At 27.4% G+C, this 21,802-nt stretch overlaps 1 protein-coding gene across 1 annotated transcript in view; it reads right to left on the bottom strand.

The window, feature by feature from the left end:
• The window catches only part of PolA1 (DNA polymerase alpha catalytic subunit), a 50,275-nt gene extending 28,636 nt beyond the window's left edge, over nt 1-21,639 (bottom strand). Inside the window, exons 1-16 of the mRNA XM_087157789.1 lie at nt 21,398-21,639; nt 20,530-20,633; nt 19,834-19,930; nt 18,243-18,311; nt 14,962-15,080; nt 13,963-14,108; nt 10,973-11,247; nt 8,915-9,080; nt 8,270-8,382; nt 7,686-7,798; nt 6,759-6,872; nt 3,681-3,755; nt 3,456-3,594; nt 2,885-2,922; nt 2,002-2,121; nt 1,545-1,629 (exon numbers count right to left, since the gene is read on the bottom strand). Of these exons, the coding sequence (XP_087013915.1) occupies nt 1,545-1,629; nt 2,002-2,121; nt 2,885-2,922; nt 3,456-3,594; nt 3,681-3,755; nt 6,759-6,872; nt 7,686-7,798; nt 8,270-8,382; nt 8,915-9,080; nt 10,973-11,247; nt 13,963-14,108; nt 14,962-15,080; nt 18,243-18,311; nt 19,834-19,930; nt 20,530-20,633; nt 21,398-21,416 (1,792 nt within the window). The 5' untranslated portion in view covers nt 21,417-21,639. The remainder of the gene's footprint in view (nt 1-1,544; nt 1,630-2,001; nt 2,122-2,884; nt 2,923-3,455; nt 3,595-3,680; nt 3,756-6,758; nt 6,873-7,685; nt 7,799-8,269; nt 8,383-8,914; nt 9,081-10,972; nt 11,248-13,962; nt 14,109-14,961; nt 15,081-18,242; nt 18,312-19,833; nt 19,931-20,529; nt 20,634-21,397) is intronic.
• Nucleotides 21,640-21,802: the final 163 nt, after the last annotated feature.

Genomic DNA, 21,802 nt, shown 5'->3' with positions numbered 1-21,802 from the left:
TAGTAGACTTTTTCAACCCCTCAAATTCTATGAAAATAAGGGGATCGACGTATACATCCATAATAAAGTCAGAAATTCGTTGATCTTGAAATACACTATCTAGCCATTAATGACCGGACACTGTGAAGTTCGGCGGTGGAGGAATTATGGTGTGGTCCTGTTTCTCATGATTTGGCCTTGGACCCTTGGTGTTAGTGCGTGGAACCCTGAACGCAGAAAGGTATAGAAACATCCTGGACAATTCGGCGCTTCCCACCCTGTGGCAACAGTTTGGTAATGGCCCGTTTGTGTTTCAACACGATAACGCTGCCATTCATAAAGCACATGCCATCACGGACTGGTTTGATGAAATGGGGGTGCAAGAGCTTGACTGGCCATCCAAAAGTCCCGACATCAATCCAATTGAGCATCTCTGGGATGACTTGGAGCACCAGTTGAGGGCCAGACCACAATGCTCCAAAACCACCACTCAAATCTTTGCCATGTTACAGGAGGAATGGCGGGCAATACCTGCCGCCGTGTACCAACACCTAGTGGATAGCCTTCCTAGAAGGGTTAAAGCTGCAATTCGGGCGCGTGGCGGCCCTACGCCCTACTGACTTGATGCTAGCACCTCATGTATCCGAAATGAGGGATGTCCGGTCATTAATGGCCAGATAGTGTATCATTGTATTTTAAACAATGATTTATATATATGAATAACTAAGCAACAATTCACTTCTTTTAAGGACAATTTTTCATATGTTATATGCAATTAAATTTCTTTCATCATATTTTTCTTTTTCGGAAACAATACTTTGATTAAGTTCAACATACCCAGAAAAAAAAATAGGATTAAGGAAAGTTAAGATAATTTATTCAAGACTATTTTTTAAAAAAATATAACACAGTGAAAAGCAAAAAATTTAAAGTTTTCAAAACATCATCTGTAACCGATTCAATAATGTTAGCAGTGGGATCGTACTCAGGCTTTTTAATTAAAGAAATTTTTAATTGTTTTTCTTTTTTTTTTTGTCTTCTTTTCAGCGGTCAACTCATGCACGTGATATACCAGAAAATTTTCATCTCGATAAGAAAAATAAGGGGTCGACTTATACACCAGGACATAAGCTACACATAAAAATCAGCAATAGGAAAAAATAATAGTACATATTTGCTTACATCAATCAGATATTTCTTTCAATTACCCTTAGGAGCAGTCTGATTAGATCCCAAAACCGAATAAGAATATTTATATTGTCACTATGAGCTTACTTGTTTTGGCAAAATAAATTCTAATAATGGAATACTTGTGCACTAATTCTTTTCTCGTTCGCGAAAGACATCTTTTTAAACTAGGCACAGAGGTTAAATTTGGGAGGGAAAAAAATTTTTAATAAAAAAAATTTATTGCTACAAAGGGATCTTTGTTTATTTATCTTAGAATAGGAAATAATTGCAGACTTAATTTTTTTTCAGATAAAAAATAATATTGCTTAAGCAAAAACACTCCGAATCATATAGTACTTTATAAAAATAAAAGCAAATATTGAAACGAAACTTACCACAAAAATGTGACTGATACGCAGGAGAAGGTGCTGTTTTATCCAAAGAAAATTCTTGATGAACTAAACAAGATACTGCAACAACCTTTAAAAGTAAAATTACTCACATTTTACTAATTTAAAGTCAGAATAACTGAATATACATTAGAAAACAACAGTTAGTATTAAAGCAGTATAAAATTCTTCATCTAGAATTCAAACAAACAAATAATATTGCTGGGTTGGTATTGCTGGAATTAGCATAACATTTTACTATGAAATAGGTCTACAAAGCTTGTTTAGTGATTCACATTAAAATATTGTATTAAGAGTGCTTAGCAAAATGTATAAAATATACATAATTTATTAATGGGGGGATCACATTTATGTACAGTTGATATCATATAATCATTAAACTGTATTGATGTTTTTTTTTTTTAAAAAGTAACATATTTTTAAGTATAAAAAAAAAATTTACCTCATTTTGTTGACTTTTCGAATGTACAGAAGTAGTTAAATTCAAACACATTAGAACAACAGGGGGAACTGGTAATACTTCATCAGTACAGACGATGTGACTCAGCTTGGTTGCAAAGGCCTGGAATTAATAATGTTAACTTTCATAATTTAATTGTAAAATTTAAGAATTAAAAATCATGTAAATCACTAAAAATTAAAAAAATAATCTATTTTGATGCAAAATAATTTGTAAATGAAATTCAATCAGAGCTGCCTTTCTTATGTGTTAAAATTATATATACACTATTCTAATAAACATGATTACATTAATAAATTTATATAATCATTTTAACTAACATTAAATTAAATACAATTTACAGTACAATACAGTTATACAATACTAACAATAAACAATAATATATAATATAAACAAACCATGCTATTAGACATGCTTAGTCGCAAGATACAATAATGCTGCAGAATGAACAAAAAATCTTCACGTCACAATGAATTTTTAAAAATGAGTAAGCAATAATATGGAACATAAGCTTTGATATTCCTATTTATTCGTTGATTAATGTAATGTCTACACAGGTTTCAAACTTCTCAGAGACAGGCTCAATTTTTGGCAGCTAAAAAGACTTAAAATTAGCAGGATTTTTTTTTTTAAACAAAAAGGTAAAGTTTCATTATATAAGGAACCATAACAAACAGGCCCTGTATTTGTAAACCTCTAGAAAAGATTTTTTTGACAAAAAAATTAATCAAATATTAACAAAGCACAATTTATTTAGTGAAAATTTAAAAAGCAATAACATATCATAATTGTTACGAATAACAAAAAGTCTAACATACAAAAGTCTAAAAAAATATTATAATACTAATAAAATGTAATATCTTACTTCAATTTTACACCAGCTGACAGGAGGAGAAGAAAGCTCTGAAAAAATTTTTAAATATTATTAATAAAATATTGAAACATATTTCTGAATGAATTATTTCCAATGTAATTCATAAAGTTATAAAATGTTACAGTGAAAAAAATTTTTAACACTGAGAAAAGAAAAATCAAAGAAATTAATTTTAAAATGACAGGAGTGATTGTGAAGTGAAAAACCCTGAAAAGTTTATGAGAAAAAAATCGCTATCAAAATATCAATTTATATAACAATCATATTTCTAATTTAACATAATTTTTTGAAATACCATTTATGATTAAATTATCTACTAATAAAGAATTTCACACCTTTATAGTAACTGGTTCAAAAAAAAACTTACTTCATACAAGAAGCACGTGAATATGAATTGCGATGTACGATTTTCAGATCACGTGGATACGAATTCCAATGCGTAGTTTTTAAATCACGTATAAATACAAAACTATATGTTCGATATTACAAACTACGTGAATCGCGACGTTGGATTTTAAAAACATCAAAATGCAAATCTCGATAAAAAATTATTTACACTTACGAGGGTAATGAACATCAATCCAACATGGACCTTTAATTTTCTGTTCTAATAATAAAATTTCTAAACTTGAAGAATCTAATCCCAAAACATGGCTGAAAGTTGAGCCTCGTAGATTACTTGGTAAGGACGGATATTTGGCCTAGTAAACAGAGACAGAAATATTAAATACTATTATAAAATATTTTTAACTTAATTTTGAAAAAAACATTTTTTTTTTTAACTTACTGAATATTGAACTTCAAGGTATTCACAAGAATCTGGAATTTCTGTAACACTAAAAGCATATCTCTTCGTGGATTTCTAAAGATACACAAAATAATTACTTTTATAAATAATTACTTTTAGTTTTTTAATAAAGGTTTAAAATTTATTAAGGGCTTATTGATCAAAACTTATTATAGATTTGTATTATAAATTTAATTTAAATAAGAAAAATATTAAAGATCTTAATTCGAAATACAAATGTAAATTAAAAAAAAAACACATTTTGACTTTTGAAAATAAATTAGTAAATATAATTTCACAATTTAATTGATTAACTGTTAGATTGTTTGTTATATTGTTATTTACTTTTCATATTGTCAATAAGAAAAACATATATATATATATATATATATATATATATATATATATATATAATATATATTTGTTGGTAAGTCTGAATTTATCCTCCTGTGAATAACAAGAGAACGAAAACACTTTTAACAAGTATTTGAATATTTTCAGGGAACTGTCCAGACATTTTATGAAAGGTCTGTTTTTGTAAAATTGTTAAAAAATTACTCGTAATTTGTGAATATAAAATAAACGTTAAGTCACATTAACCAGGGTCCTGCTTATATGAATTTGTGCAAATAGGGTCGGGTTATTGCAAAAAAATTTTCAAGGAGTTTAAATTGAAAAGAGATACAAGATTATGCTCGGCACTGTAAAATTATAATTAAAAAAATTAAATTTTCAAAAATAAACAACAATTGCTGCTTCTAAATTAGAGATGCAACATGCAAATATTTGGTATTTAGCCTATACTTCTGAACGCAGAATATTTATTTCGTACGAATAATGGAAGAAACGTCTGCCGAAGACAAAATTTAATTCGTTTACATTCATCTTTCTTGCTTTTCCCCCTTGGGAAGGGTTCATTTGATTAACAAAACAATAATGAAGATAAACGAATTTGTGAAGGATTCGATTAAAAGAAAAATCATTTTGTGTTCGCTTTTGGGATAAAATATTTTGTGAAGGGTCCATTTTTATGAAAAGATATTTTGTGAAGGGTTCGTTAACGGACCCAAATTTCTTCTAAACAGACCCCTGATTTTGTTACTTTTCGTCAAACATTATCAGGGTTCAAAATAATTTTAAAAAACACCTTTTTTTTTTCAAAGAGCCTAAAAAAGGCCATAAGAATTCTGTTCCTCTAGAAGTACCTATAGTTGCTATTAAAAAAAACTACTGATTACACTGTGAAAAGAACAAAGAAGATAAAAGACACTTAATAAAATTAATGATCAGATTTTTACACACCAAGTGCCCATTTCATGGTTCAAAGAGTTAGCAACTCTTTAAAATTTTATAACCTAGAAACTATTTAACCCTTTTTTGACTAAAATTTTTTCTTGTCACTAAATATTATTTATTTAAAAAATGATATAAAAATTTCTAAACCTTACAATTCAAGATGCTTTCCATTATTATTAAAAAAAAATAATAACTATTAAATAATATTTTTTACATAGCTAAGATATCTTCAGATAAAACTAATTTATAATTGTGTGAGTGCACTAAGTACTTTGAGTTGATTCAAAAAGTTTCCTAAATACAGTGAAAATTACAAAAAAATTAATATCAAGGGCCTGCTATCCTGGCTAAACTATCATGACCATATTTTTAAGATTGGAGCTAGCTGTCTCCTGATTTTGATGGTCAAAAACCCACATCAGTCGAAAGAACAGATATATATTTAAAGGTATGAATGCAAGAAAGTATATTTTTGTCTCCGAATTCATAACTTTATAACAGGATGCGTAGCCAAATTTTTTAACAAAAAATGAGCACCTTTTAGTATTCTTTAAGCACTCTAAAAATAATTTTAATCACTCATAAAAAAATCACAATTGTACAGGTATGTACAATCATATGTACAACAATTCATATTTACAGGTAATAAAAAAAATTTCTTTCTATTGTTTAAAGTACATTTATAAACATAAAATCCACAAATTGTAAAAATACTTTATATAATCAGGATTAAAAAAAACTAGCTTCTGATAAATATTGAATGGAAAATAGTGAAAAAGATAATTTTTTCGTAACTTATGACGACACTCGACACAGCAAAGAAAAAATATCTTTTTGAAAAAGAAAAAATTAAGCACTTTTTACAAATTCCCAATTGAAAAAGCACTTTTAAGGGCTTTTAAAAAACGTAAATTGAAAATAATCACCTTTGCACCTTTAAGTACTTTATAAAACCGCTATGCAGCCTGTATGCTCAGAACAAATTAATACACATACTTGAAGTTAATCACTCCCGTGAAAATGACGGGGTGAGGTTTCGCCCTCTATTTCTCGCTCTCGTGATATTTCCGGACTGGAATGTTCAGTAGTAACACGCCAATAAGAATAAAACTAATTCATTTCCTTTGCCCGGAAAACATTTTATTTCTCATTTTACACACCAGATGACAGCACCAGGATATTTTTAAGGTAATTGTAGATAGTTAGTTTATTTTAAACTAGATGTCAGCACTAATATAAGAGATGTAGGAAGAAAACTTGGTACTACTGTCCAGATTGTGACGTTGGCCATGCTTTGAAATTTATCACACAAGAAAAAATTACTAATCTTTATTTATATTATACGTAAGTTTAATACGATTCTTTTTTAATGTTTAAAATACATATCTTTTAAATTTTCCTTGCTTGCTGGAAAACCAACATTAAGTCATAGAATGTTGGCTTTTCCTAAAAATTAAATTTTTAAAAATTTCAAGCTAAAAACAAATCAAAAATTGAAAATGAATATACATATTGTTCATACAAATAATTTAATATAATTTTCAGGGATAAAAAAATAGGCACTTTTATGACCGTTTTCTTGAAAATTAATCAATCGTTAAGGGGTTAAGATCAAAACACAGTACTACAAAATCTGATTATTAGAACAAAAGATTTTAAGGGCTATTTTTCTTAGGTTACTGTAGCAATAAATGTTCTGACAAGGAATTTTGGAAGCGTAAATAAAAATATAAAAGCAATTTAAAGTAATTTAAGCAATAAGCTAATAAAAATAATTCTCACCTTACTCCTAAATTCTGGGATCTTCATCTTCTGTAGAGTACTGCTCAGTTCTGAATAAACTGCTTGCATGGAAACAGGATTTCCAGTGTCAGCCTTTGTCTTCAAGTCTAATTCCTACAATTTAAATAATAATTAGAAATCTAACATTATCATGAAAATAAAAGTAGCTATTTCATTATTTTTTCAAAATCTCTCAGGCATGGTAATATATAAAGATATATTAATAAAAATTTTTTATATGTTTGCACTTCATTTAGATAGGCCGCAAATAACCCATGTCTACAATTAAGTGATATTATATGCACCTATTATGACAGTACCAGTAGCGCCTCATTTTATTACTTATTCAGCAGGGGTCTGTCCAGGCCAAATTTACAATTAGCGGCACCTTCACAAATTCAACTTTAGGAAAAATGGTAATTTCACAAAATACTTTTTCTTATAATTTTATTTTTGTATCCTGTAAGAAACTAAATCCATATTTTTACCATATTTTTGTATTGATTTTTTAATATAATTTTTAATTTACACAAATTATGTCTTAATTTTCACAAAATAGGCACCTTTCAGAAAAACCTAGACAGGCCCCTGTTAAGTATCCCTGGCAGAAAAATTGTTTCCACTTGCTTTACTTTGTGATTAAGTGGAGTTTCTTTTAAAAAATTACAAATAATTACGAACTAAAAGAAGTATTAAGCAAATTTTATTTTTAAAAAACACTTAAATAATTTTAATTATTTTTTAGTATTTATATTTATTTTGTTCCTCAAATATAAAAAATAAAAAGATGAATTAAATTTTTTTTTAAAAATAATAATTAAATTAAGCTTAAAAAATAATAAATTTTCTCTAAACTACATACATAAAATGGCATTTTAAATAATTATGCAAAATCTATATTATTTTTTCTTAAGAATAAATACTTACCGTCTCACGTGGCAAAACAAAAAAGCGTCTTGGAATATCTTTGACTATAACACAACAGCTGACGTATTGTTTGGCTTCAGCAACATAAATTTTCCCAAAAAGATAAACTGTGCCTAAAATTAAGAATAAATATATAAGAATAAGTGGTCCTTCTTGATGCATATTCGATACATTTAAAATAAATAAAATTTAAATATAAGACAATTTGTCTATTTTTTTTAACTGCTTGCTCTCAAGCACTATTGGGACGACAAACCTTAGTTCCTTTTAAAATTGTAAAAACTGCAGAATGAACAAAAAGAAAGTTAAAGCACACTCTAAATAAATAAATTTAAAATTTATTTGCATTATACTTCATAAAAAATTACTGGTGTAACAGTAAAAAGTTATGTTTAAGTACAGCTTCTTGTTCCTTTTTTCCCCCTTATATTTAATGAAATAAATCTATATAAATAACTTTAAGCAGCTAAAACTATTTATCAACAAACAACACATGAACATTTAGAGTAAAATATGGATATATAACTGTGGATGTGGACTGTTGAAATTGAAACACAAAAATACAAAATAATAATTATCTTTACCAGGTTGTTTAAAAGGATCTTCAAAAGCATCTAACCAAAAAAATCTTAACACTGTCTGTCCATCAACAGTGGTTGTCAGGGGAAGATTTCCACTATCAATCTGAACATCTGGTCTGCAAAGTAGAAATATTAAATCAGAAATAATGAACACTAAAAAAAGCAAACAATGAAAAGTAGTTTAGTTATTAATAAGAAATCAGCATTATTTTTATAATTCAAATTATTTTATTTTATAACCGTCGTTGAACAGCAGACCAAATTTTATGGCTCTACGACTACTAACGTTCAGCTCCGTAGCCTTGAAATTTTGAACACAATCCAGAAGACAAGGGAACTGCTGGATCGAGTATTGGGAGAAATTTGCCTCCGTGGAGGACGTTTTGATGGAGCTAACCCGCATTTGCGTTACAAAGAGAGGAAGACCACGAGAACCTCCCACGGTTAGCCTGACAGCAAGGAGACTCTAACCCATGATTCGTCTACCATTGAGGATATTTCGCATCAGCACTGTGGTCGGCGCAAGCCGGATGATTAATTTGTATCGATTGGAATCTGAATCCGGTTCGCCTCATTGGAAGACGAACACTCTATCCCGTAAGCCATCGCGGCTCTAATTCAAATTATTAATACAATTTAAATTATTACCTTTCATTTTCCTCATTCATCACACCTTGAAAAGAAGAAGTCACAAAAAACTTGTTATCTTCAGGCAAAGGTTGCTTCACATTAGCTTCCACTTCAACAGGCTTAGGCTCACTAATGGCTTCAGACAATACATTTTCACAATCATTAAAGATATCTTCACTGTGGTCTGTCAATAAAAAATAAAATAACAAAGTTAAAAAAGAAAGAAAATGATCGGGACATAACCCTATATTTCAAATGCAACTTACATAAATCTCATTGAACATTGAATAATAATATACAAGAAACCTGTTTAATTGTACAATGAGAAACCAATAATTTGTGAATTATTATTCAGGTTCGAGGAATAATCATCTCATATAAATAACAACTTAATCAAAATACTCATTCATAACATCGCAAAAATTACATATTAATTTGAGTTTGTTAGTAATTCTAATCCATATTAACTAATAAATTTTAATTTAACTTTTGCGATTCTTATCTAAATTAGGCAAGTCAATCAAAAACTATGAGCTTGCAATGACATAGATATTTAATCACTGAACAAATAAGTATTTTAAAAATTTAAATACTAAGTTTACAAAATCACGGTACAAGATTCTATCCCCAGAGGTGGCTTGAAGCTTACCCAGTTTCTAATTGACAAAACTCAGCTACACTAAGAAGTAGAGGCAACTCATACACAATGCTCATCACGTTCATGTTATTGGTCTTAAAATTGCATACTCCTTCAACGACAATTGAAGACATACTATATTTTTTTTAAAAAAACTAAAGAATTAAAAAATAACCATGCTTTTTCTTCTGTACAACATCCAAACCAATTTAAAAAGTTTAATTCTGTTATTTTAAATGTTTAAATTTACTAACAACTCGATTGTAGCCTGTCAACAAAAAAGTAAGTTTTACATTGCAAGGAAGTAACCGAAAAATTTCATAAATAGAATTAAATAAAAAGTTTTACGTACAAGAGCTGGAATTAACTATAGTTAAAAAGAATTAATTATCATTAAAATAAATTAAAAATCAGGAAAAAAGGAGATATTATTAGGATACAAAGAGGTCGAGAGACCCATGTTTATTTAGAATCAAACCCTAAAGAAAAAAAAATTTCTGCGACAAAAATTACTGAATTTATTTTTTAAAAATAGTTTTGAGGTAGCACTAGTATTAAAAACATATTTAAAAAATGTGCTGAAAAGACAACAACAAAATCTTGCAAACTTCAAGGCAGATTAAAATTTTTAATGATTTTTTCTTATGTATTTTTTTATTCTTCCTTTAACTCCATTTGATAATCCAGTAAATTTTCTAAATTAAAAATAAACTGCCATATAAATCAAATCAATTTTGTACTTCCAAATCTATTAACAAGGTGCATAGCCAAATCTTTCAACAAAAAATAAGCACCTCTTAAGTACTTTTTAAGCACTCAAAAAATATTTTTAAGCACTACATACTTTAACAAAATGCAAAATAATTTTCAAAGACTTTAGATGATCATGAGAAAATAACTAGCTTCGGACAAAGAACTGTTTTCTTGGTTACGTTAGCCATTATAAAATGATCGAGAAATTTTTCGGTTTCATATCAGAGAGTGGAAATTGAAATCTGAAATTGAGAATATCTTGAAAAATGTAGCAGAGTTGCAATAATATTTTCAAACCCAACTCAGTATACGCACATGCAGAACCGCAAGTATATCATCAAACCTGTAACATGATTGGCGCTTTCATACGCTATGGACCGAGGGTAAGCCAAAATAAAGTGTGGTTAAATGAATTGTGAAAACGTTGAATAGAATGAGAAAAGCATGCTTTTGCATAATACGTGACGAAAATCGACATGGCAAAGAAAAAATCCTATTTTCGAAAAGGGAAAATTAAGCACTTTTTAAAAACACCCATTGAAAAAGGCTTCATTAAGAGCTTTTAAAAATCGAAAATAAGCACCTTTAAGCACTTTTTAAAAATGCTACGCACCATGATTAAAGAGTATTTCATATCAAACAAGACAAAACTAATGATTGAATCTAGGAAGAGAAATTTTACTTACCGAAATCCATGCTATCTGTTTCCTGAATATCTATTTTATTTTTCTCTTCAATTTCAGTTTTGAATCCTGGATCCTGAGAAAACTCTTTAATAACCTCATCTTTAGGATCTTCATTAAATATTCCACTGTCAATATTGTTATCAAAATCTACAACTTTTGGCTGCAGAGGTTTTCTGTTAATAACAGATCGCGACTTTTGGCTTTCGTCCATTTTTGGCACATAATCTGAAGCTAAAGGTGTCTTTTGTCTTGCAAGGAATGGATTCATTTGATGGCTATTTACAAAATAAAAACAAAAAAAATTACTCCCACAAAAAATCAAGTTTTAATTCATTTCATAACAAATAAGTTGATAAGTGTTATCAATTTTATGCTTCTCCGTAGTGTATAAGATACAGAAGTTATGAAATAAAAATTAATATAAAACATATTTTAGAAGGAGTTTAATTAGATTGGTTTGCTTTCATTTAAAGCTATATTGATCCAAATTAAATGTAAGAAATTTTAAACAGAATTTATACAACCAAATTAAATTAAATAGAGCTGTAAACTAAGCAAACATGGCAGAACAAAACAAAAACATGGCAGAGAAGAATCAGGAGAAGCCATTACAGCAAAAGTCTAAATTCTCATATTCGAGGATTTCTTTTTTGCACAGCGTAATTCAGTTTAGCGGAAACCTGGAAACTATTAGTATTTTATATGACTATTAGTATTTTTATTCCAATAAATTTTAATTTAGTTTCAGAGTAGTTAAATTCTAAAAATTTTGCATGGGAAAGAAAATTCTGGTAAAAATACTGTACTCTACGATGATCACTTTTCTGTTAAAAAATATAATAATTCCAGTAATAAAAACCTAAATATATGTTATTTAAACCAATCATTTGGTCTAAGGTATAACGATAAAATTACCAAGTTTTATCATATATTATAAAGCTTTTCTTTGTTAGTTTTTCTAAAATACCACCTACCAAAGTGCTTCAGTAAAAATTAACAGGCTTTTTAGTGTCCCTGTAGAGCCAGAAACACGCTTAATTATTGCATATTCTGGCAATTTTGACCATGCTTTCTTCTCAGAGTGGTTTTTTTCTTTTTTTTAATACAATCCAGAAAGATTGACAAAAATTTTGTTTATTTTACATCGCTTAGACACAACAATGATTCTTTCCATTTAAAATAAATAAAAAATTGGATTATTTTTATTATGGGGCACAATACCTAGAATATTCTACTTTTATTCAGTATTTGATCACATTTTCTGATTACCACATTATTTATTATTCTGCTTGTGGGATAGAAAAAAAATTACCTAACTGACTAGAATAAAAAGAATACAACTGTTAAATCAATAATATAATGGTGGAAAAGAATAACATGTTGGGAAAATAGTAACAACAGAATAATTATACTTCCTTATTGAAACAAAATTACATTTTTATGTTTACTTTATTCTTCAAAAATTATGGCTTTTTTTCTTACTTTTTCGAATTTCACAAATAAATGTATTTTCATATTTTCATGTATTTTGACAAATAAATGAATATTTCAATAAATTTATATTCTATATGCAGCCACGTTTAATGAATTAAATATCTCATTGTTCATTACTCGAATAATAAATAAATAAAAGGGTTAAGAGTTTGCTTGATTTTTATACATAAAAAGTATTTCACTTTAGTTATAGCAAATGTAGTTCCTTAGCTGTTAGTAAACTTGATTTAAAGATCAGTTATATGCTTGTTTGTTGATCTGTATTAGAAAAATCATACTTATTTCTTAGCTGCCACACTTTTTTAAGAAGCTTTCTAGGGGTATTTAAATAAAAATTGCAACAATAACTGTCAGCATAAATTTCTTAAATTTATGCTTTTTTTAAAATAACACCTAAAAGCATGTCAATGTTTACCAGATAGTTTTTTATGTTGTTTTAATTAGGTATTTATGATAATCAAGAACATGTTAAATGAAGTTTATTAAATAAAAAAGAATAAAAATGGTTGCTCATTTATGATTCCGTAAAATCAGAATATTCTCCATCCCAAAAATTGGAAGTTCGCAACGCCCCACATACTATAGCATGCCTGCCAACTTTTAATCCCTTCCATTATCATTTTTCCCAGTGGTATTAAAATGAAATTAGAACTTCAATTTTAAGCAAACAAATACGTTGTATTTGAGAAAACATAAGTTGACAACCATGATAGTAGCGCATATTAATATATGTGCTTAATTTTTGTAGGAATAGTGGTGATCAAAATCATTTAAAAATTAAGTTTATAAAAGAAAAAATAGTATATATTTACTAACACTTTAAATATGAAAATAAAATCTTCCGGAAAATCCGGAAGAGGTGGCAGGTATGCTATAGTATTCATTTATTTCTAAATTCACCTTAAGTAGGTCAAAAATAACATTTTAATCTACTGAGCATTTATAGTACATTTACTTTCAACTATTGGCATAACTGTATTAAAATAGCAGTTTTCTAGAATGAGAAGAGTACCATAACAGGATAATTTCAGAACAATTTCCTCTAATTACTAATTTAATTATTTCAAAATAACCACTGGGCTAAAATTATTTTTTCTCCTTCAACTTCAACACCTATGTGAAATATCTCATCAGTTGGATATCGAATTCGGAATAAATTATAGATGAAAAATAGTTTTAAAAAAATCAATTATAATAAATTACAAGTCTTACAACAAATAGCAATTTTTATCTATATCCCCTTCTGATAATTTTCCTGAATCAAACCCACAATATCAATGAAATCATAGATTTTAAAAAAATCACAACTTTAATAATATATTTAGACATTAATAAAAATATTTGTTTGATTAAAAAAAATAGTTAGGGTGATTTAAATGAGAAAAAAATTTTTTTTAATAAAATAATATGATTTGAATCATTCCAACCCGAATGGGTACACAGACAAATTGGCAGTACAACTGAAAGAAAGTAAACATGAAAAAAGGGAACAATACCGTTGAATAGGAGACTGGGAATTATTCAGTTTATGTTTCTTACGAAGCACAACAGGTTTAGGCATGTTGCAGAACATATCTTTTTCTTTATGAAGATCTTCCATAATGCTACCCAGTATGTCATCATCTTCTAGTTTTACTTCTTGCTATTAAAGGAAGAAGAAAAAATAACAAATGAAAAATCAAGGAAGATATAAAAATAATTGCAATTTTTAACTCACTTATGAAAATTAACATTTTAATAAGCTTTTAATTATGCATTAAGATTACAAAGTAGATTAGTAGATGATTCTAAATATAGTGGAAAGACACTAGAGTGCCCTGAGACTGTGAAAAATCTGTTTAACTCATGTTAAGAGTAAACTGGATTTTTGTCTAATTTTATAAACCATCACATTAACATTGAAATATTCTAAGTGCTAGATCTAAATTTGTAAATAATTAATTTATTTAAGCACTGATAAAAGAAACAAATGAAATTATATTTCATTTGTTTCTTATTATATGCATACCTTACAAATTAATAAGCATTTGTAAGGTATGCATTTGTAAGGTATGCATATATCCTCACTTACATATTTTTAAATATTTATAATAGAATATTATCTTATGCATACCATACAAATTTTGATAACAAATTAATTAAACATAAATTATAAAATAATGATAACTAAGCACTGAAGTATTCTTTTCTTTTGAACTCATATCATATTTAAATTAATACATGAATTTTTTTTAAAAATATATATATTTTTTAAACTGAAACAATACGCTAAAAACCTTTTGTTTAGTTACATTAAATCAGATATTGAAATTTATTTGATAAAAAAATTCCACAAGTACAAATGTTTTCTCAAATTAAAAATATCTCTTCACAATTTTTGTAATATTTTTCTAAGTTGTGTTCCCCTAAGAAAATTTTTGAAGCTGCTATTGTTTGTTGGAACGTACACACATCAATGCCACAAATAATTAATATCACTAACGAAATGGTCCTACCTCAATTTTTCTTTTTGTTGGCAAGGACTTGAACATATTTTTGATGTCATTTGTTTTTTTAACATCTCTCTTCTGAGGTCCAGCAAAACTGTTTTTGGGAATTTGCTTATTTTTCTTGTCTAAAAATAAAGGAAAATAATAATCACAGCTTAAGAATGAATTGTAAAAATAAAATTTATACATCTTTAACAAAAAAGAAAACAAGATTAAAATTAAAGGAAAATACTAGGAAGATAATTTTAATTAGGGATGAAACAAATATTTACTATTAGGCCTATTTGTATGTTTTGTAGAATATTTGGTTGGCCAAATATTCAACAAAGTATTATTTTGAAAATAAGTTTTTGATAAAATTTTTGGGGGAGAAATTTAATAAGATTTAATAAAGAGTAGTCTAAAATTATATTTTTACTATTCATTATGAGAAATAGATTTTAGACATATTTGTCAAGTTCTAAAACTTGTTAATCTATGTTCTAAAAGAAACATGGGAAGGCGAAATATGAAGAATTGAAACTAGATTACTCTATGCAGAACCATGAACTTTGTAATGCTGATTTTTTTTTAAATTAAACTCAGGCAAGTCAAGCACATTGCTTTTCCTTTTACAACACTTTATGTTTTAAAAATCGAAAACTTTATTTTTGTTTTATTTTTGCTTGTTTTTCTATTTTAATGAAGCATTTTAAACATAATTCTTTCATTGTCACTTTTTTCTTTTGCAGTAAGACAAATAACTAGTAACATAGAAGACTGTGATTCCCGATGTTAAAGTCATATTTCAGAACTGAGAACAATGCTTTTTGTTCCTCTTTTTTTATTAACTATTCTCTCTATCAGCGTTTTTATTAGGACAGCATTTTTTAAAGAGATTTCTAATATACGTTATATTCTCTTATGGTTAATTTTTTCTATAAACAAGACAAAGTGAAAGGATTAAATTAAGATTTCTAGTGTTAAAATCTTTCGTTTAAAAATTAAGAACGGTTTCAATCTAGCCTTTTCCTTTTCAAAAAAACTTATGTTTTTATAGGTGTTTTTTAATCTTCACTTTTTCTTGAAAATACGCTAATTGGAAAACTGAAATGTTTAGTTTAAAATTTCCTTTAAAAAATTGAGATCAATTTTAACTTTTTCTGTTATGCTTTTGTATATAATTTTTGTTTTTATAAACATTTTTATGATAGCACTCTATTTTAAAAGCGTTTCTGATAGACATTGTCCATTTTAATATGTCTTATGGATAAATTTTTTTGCTGGAAAATGTTATTTTTAGCAGATTTTTATTGTTTTTTTTTTAATATTATTCTTTCATTCCGGAAAATATATTTTTGTTTTAAGAATAAAAAGAATTTTTTTTTTAACTTCACATCTTTAGTTTTTCTTAATAACTGTTAATCAGTTCTATTTTTTTATCTTAAATATTTTTAATTATCTTTGTTATCTTAAATATTTCTAATCAAGTTTTTTTTTCCTTTACCTCATGCCAATAATATTGTTAAGTTCGGATTATTTCTTTATAATGACTAAACTTATTTCTATATAAAAAATAATATCTATTAATGATTTTTCTTTATTCATTTATTTCTCAGCTATTTGTCTACCAAATATTTTGCATTCGGTCAAATCACTATTCGCCTAACAACCCTAATTTTTAATACCATTCTAATATTTTACCTTAAGAAAATTTTTTAATATTGAGAATAATTTTTTAAATTTCAAGAACATTATTGGATTTGATCTTTTAATGAAGCAACAGAGCATCTATTGAAAAATTCAAAAATAGGGATGACAAGTTTAGATACAACAGATTAAAATAAACACTAAAACATAATGTTTCCAATAAATATGAAACAAAATATCAAAAATTCAACCAAATCTTATTGAATCTTAACTCTTTCTGAAATTATAGAACAATCATTCCTAATACTTAATTGTTGATAAAACACTGATTGAAGACTATAAAAAAAAGCCACTTTATGCATACACAGGGGTGATTGGGTGCCCAAGTCAAAATTCCGGAAAATTTTTCTAGTTAAAAAAACAAAAAAAAAACAGTTTAAATTGAAAAAAATTTAAACAATGTTTTTTTCCTTTTTCTCAATATTTCTTAGTTTACTTAAAATATATTTAAAATTTTACATATACCTATACCATTTACACATACCTATGATGACCTGGAGAAGTAATTAAAATTCATAAATATGTCTTTCTTGATTTTATGATTATAATAACTATTTACTGATAAATAATTAATATTTATCATGTATATAAGCTGATAAAGTATCTGGCTCTCCCTTACAAAAAAATAAAATAAACTGTGTTTTTAAGTTCCACCTTTGAAAATTTGGTTTCCGGAAACTTCTGTGATCAATGATTTTTCGAAACGCCTGGACCTTCGATCTCCGGAAACTTCTAGATCACTGTTAGCGAAAAATCCGGAAATCCGGATTTTTTCCGGAGCACAATCAGTTCTGCATACAGCAATATTAGAAAACAATTAAAGCCTTAGATGACTGAAAATAACATTAACAAAAGATAAAATGTCTAAATTAAATATAAAATGATAAGAATTAAAAAGGCTTGGACAATGTAGTGATCAGCTACATTTTCACCAATTGTGACATTTTTACAATGAACTGTAGTATACATGTACTTTACAAGTTTCCATAATTTCTATATCTTATGTATTAGGCTGTTATTTAACACCTACTCAATACAAAAGCATCTTATTGCAAACATAGAAATCATGTTTTCTTCTTTAATTGAAGCTCCAAAAGCTGCGGTGACTCAGGAGATAGAGCGCTCGCCACTCGATGAATCCTGGCGCTGACTGGTCGATGCAAATTTCGATACATTACAGTGCAAAATACCCACAGCGGTAAACAGATCATAAGTTAGAGTCCCCTTGCCATCAGGCTAACGGTTGGAGGTTTTCCTTGACATGTAATGCAAATGTGAGATAGTTTAATCAAAAAGACCTCCATAGAGGTGAATTTCCCTAAATATTTGATCATGAGTTTCCTTGTCTACTGGATTTGGTTCAAAATTACAAGGCTGTGGAGTTGAACAATGGTTGTTGTAAACTTAGAAATTGGTATGCTATTTAATGACGATTATTATTATAATGTGTCCTTATTAAAGCTAAATATTAATAATTTGAACTTTTATAGTTTTATTAATTTTATTACATACTCCTGAATTATATATAAGCATAACACCATGACAATTTGAATTCAAAACAGAAAAATTTATATTTTTAGAACTAAAATAGCACTCACCAGTGTAGATGTCACCTTCAACATCATCATCAAAAATTTCACGTCCATCTTCTACATAACCACTGCCATCTATCATAAAAAAATATGATATAATTTTCAAACATTCTTTCATACAAAAATGATAAATTATAAACCCATACAAAATATTTATATAATGTAATTAAAATTATGGGAATATTTCTTATTTGTATGAAGAAAAAAATATTACTACTACATAGTACATATCATGTACATAAAAATATACATAGTACATATCATGCTTCTGCTCGAAATAATGTTTCTGTTGCCTAAACAAAAACATACATTATAATATGAGTGTGCTATATTATGCATACACCGTAAAAAAAAAATCAAACTTATGATAGATCTGATACGAGAAAATCATGAGATAAAATGAATTTCAAAAACAGATAAACTGGCAGAATATTAAGAAAGTACTATAGTTATTTTAATTTTATTTAGATATGCACCAATCTTTTTCATCCATTGAACCAATTGAATGTCTGATTTGAAACAGAATTATAATATAAAAGAATAGACAGAATTAGAGTAAGGTGAATTATATAATAACTTGTCAAAATTATTATACAATTCACCTTAATTTTATAACTTGTCAAAAAAATGCAAATAAATAGTGAATTAACTACCATGTTTAAGGAAATTAACTAAAGTGGTTAATTTCCCTACACATTATAGTTAAACATTGAAGATTTAAGTAGTAGTTACATTTAACACAAAATATGAAAGAGTAAAATTTTAAGCAAAATAAATTAAACATTACAGATAGATATATTGCTTGAAAAGAAGTTTTTTAAGATTATAAAAGAATTATAAATTTAAAGAAGGCATGAAGATTTTTACCCGGACGATGTAATGCCTTATTTTGATTATCAATACTATAAAACGATCTTTATGCCACCACCTTCTGCAAAACAAAGTTAAATCACAGCAACTGGGCAAGAAATCTAGGAAGTTATGAAACTATAATGTAAAATAATTTTCCATTTAATTAATGTTAATATTTACACACATTAAAATTCATTTAATCGAAATTATCTGAGGTTGCTGCCACTTATTTTTGACTAAATGCAAAGCGAATAAATAAACAAATTTAAAAGATTTATTTAGATGGTAGATAGGTACTTTATTTACGTCGCACTAGGCTGCACAATGGGCAATTGGCGACGGTCTGGGAAACATTGACGACGATGATTCTAAGATATGCCATTGGAATTTTGTTCCTCTGCAGAGGGGATGGCTTGCCTACTTTCGATAACCTGACGACCAGCGCGTAGTCGAGCACTTTACGGTAGAACAGTTTAACGAGGACCGATACCTTGCACCCAGTCCACAGTGGGACACAGAAACATTGATATTAATATTATAATGATTCTGTAAAAACAAACGCTAACCAAAACTGCAATTTTGCCTACAAAGCTTAGAATGCTGTAGCTTGTTATTCTGGTCCATTTGTTGTACCAGCCAAAAGCAAAAAATTAAAAGAACTTTTGCATAAAAAATTTCAGCATGTTTTGTTAATGTAATAGGTAAAAATGAATGCACAGTGTAAAAGACTAGAATATGGCATTACTATCATCAATAATCCAGTCTTCTTCTTGACGCTCTTGGACAAGACGGGAAAATTCTTTCTCTGAAACTTCTTCATAAACTTTAGATTCTTCAACAACCTAAGAATAATTTGGAGACATTAATCATTAAAAAAAACTAAACCGAATTTTGTATTGGTCCATAATAAGCATAAAAAAGAATAATAAATCAAATAAAGGATTTAGAGAAATTAAAACTTGTCTGTCTTAATATAGTTAGGCAATAATATATGCAAAGTAAAAGCTTCCAAATCAAATATTGATTAAAATAACACAGAATAAAAAAATTTTGCATTGCAGGAAAAAAACCAAGATAAATTAGAACTAAATTTCAGTTGACAGTTAATTAAAGGCTTAAGACATACTATCAAACACAGAAAAGCTGACAATAGTTGTCACATATAAAGACATATAACAATTTTGACAGTTTAGGTTTTACTCAAAAAAAGCTTAACTACAAAGATAAATACATATTTTCTCTTTTAAGTCTTTACTGGAAAAAATTAGCAAAAAAACATTAAAAATAAAATTCACTGCAGTGGAAACACTAAAAAGAATATAACATGATCTGAAAATTCATTGTAATAAAATCATTAATATAAAGTTGTAAAAATAAAAAAGAAACGTAAGGAAATATATAAATTTTAAAGTGAAAAAATAAATTTATTATATACACTTACCTCATATTTATGTTTTGTTCCCTTCAAGGACTTTAATTTTTCTAAAGCAGCAAACCTACCTAACTTATCATGCTTTGTACGTTTAGAACGTACTCCACTTTCCTCTACAATATTAGAGAAAAACATAAATTATTACATAAACTTAAGAAATTACTGGGCTTTAGACTTTGTTTGCGTCTTACATAATATTAAATAAGTGGTATTTCATAGATTTTCACTGTCTATCCAATTAAACAGACTAAAAATATTCAACAACTATGCATAAGAAATTACAAGCAGTTATGTAGTCCAAGGACAAAAAAATAGGTGGCAGATCATGTCAGTGTGAAATAGGACATAACTAGATTGAAAAATAAAGCATTTTCAGTTAATTTTTAATTCAATTAATAAAAATTTATTTTCTTACTTTTCACTGATTGCATTAATATTGAAACAAGATAGCATATTAAAATTAACTTTGTAAAACAATGATCAAATAAAAAATTATAATTTCATTTCTGAGTGTATTTCCATATTATGAATAAACTTTTGCATAAACTGGAAATCCTTCAAATAACCAAGTGAAACTACCAGGTTATTGATATGATAAAATTGAAAGCTTCACTATTCCGTAAAAAGTAACTAATCATAATTTATTACTTGAGAATTTTAAAGTGAGTTTTTCAACAAGAATGCTATAAATATTTACATCTGAAAAACAAATTAGTTTATGTGTTCTCAATCAATGACTTTTTCCGACTGCAATATTAACATTAAAAAAACATAATTATACATAAATAATGAATTTATTATTATAAATAAAATGTATAGGAAATGTTATTGTTGAATAAGTTTAAGATTCATAATTGAAAAATGAAAATATGCAAACCTGACTTATCAGAATCCATGTAAACAGATAAGATAATCAAAACTAACAATTAACATCAAAGGTAAAGAAGAAAAAAATTACGGACTAGAACCTAAAAAGATGAATATTTGAAAATATAAATTGTAATGTTCAGATATGCGAATAAATCTTTTTAAATCTTCAAAAAGTAACAAAAAGTACGATTAATGAAAAACAAACATAAAATTTGGCGCTTTCCGCGTAACATATCATTGCCATTCAATCAAAACTAATACGGAGAAACAGAACACGGTAGCCATGATTTTTAAAATCTTTTATCAATACTCTGGTATTACAAAACTATTTCACTAAAACAATGAGAAGCCTAGTTAATAATTAATTACATGTAAAATAATATTTAATAATAAAGGAATCGTTTGGATATAT

Source organism: Parasteatoda tepidariorum, chromosome 2 (assembly GCF_982258835.1).
Source record: "Parasteatoda tepidariorum strain Cologne lab strain chromosome 2, Ptep-v5.0, whole genome shotgun sequence".
Classification (NCBI taxonomy): domain Eukaryota; kingdom Metazoa; phylum Arthropoda; class Arachnida; order Araneae; family Theridiidae; genus Parasteatoda; species Parasteatoda tepidariorum.
Note: the sequence above shows the minus strand (reverse complement) of the source record. Positions and strands in the feature narration are given on the sequence as shown.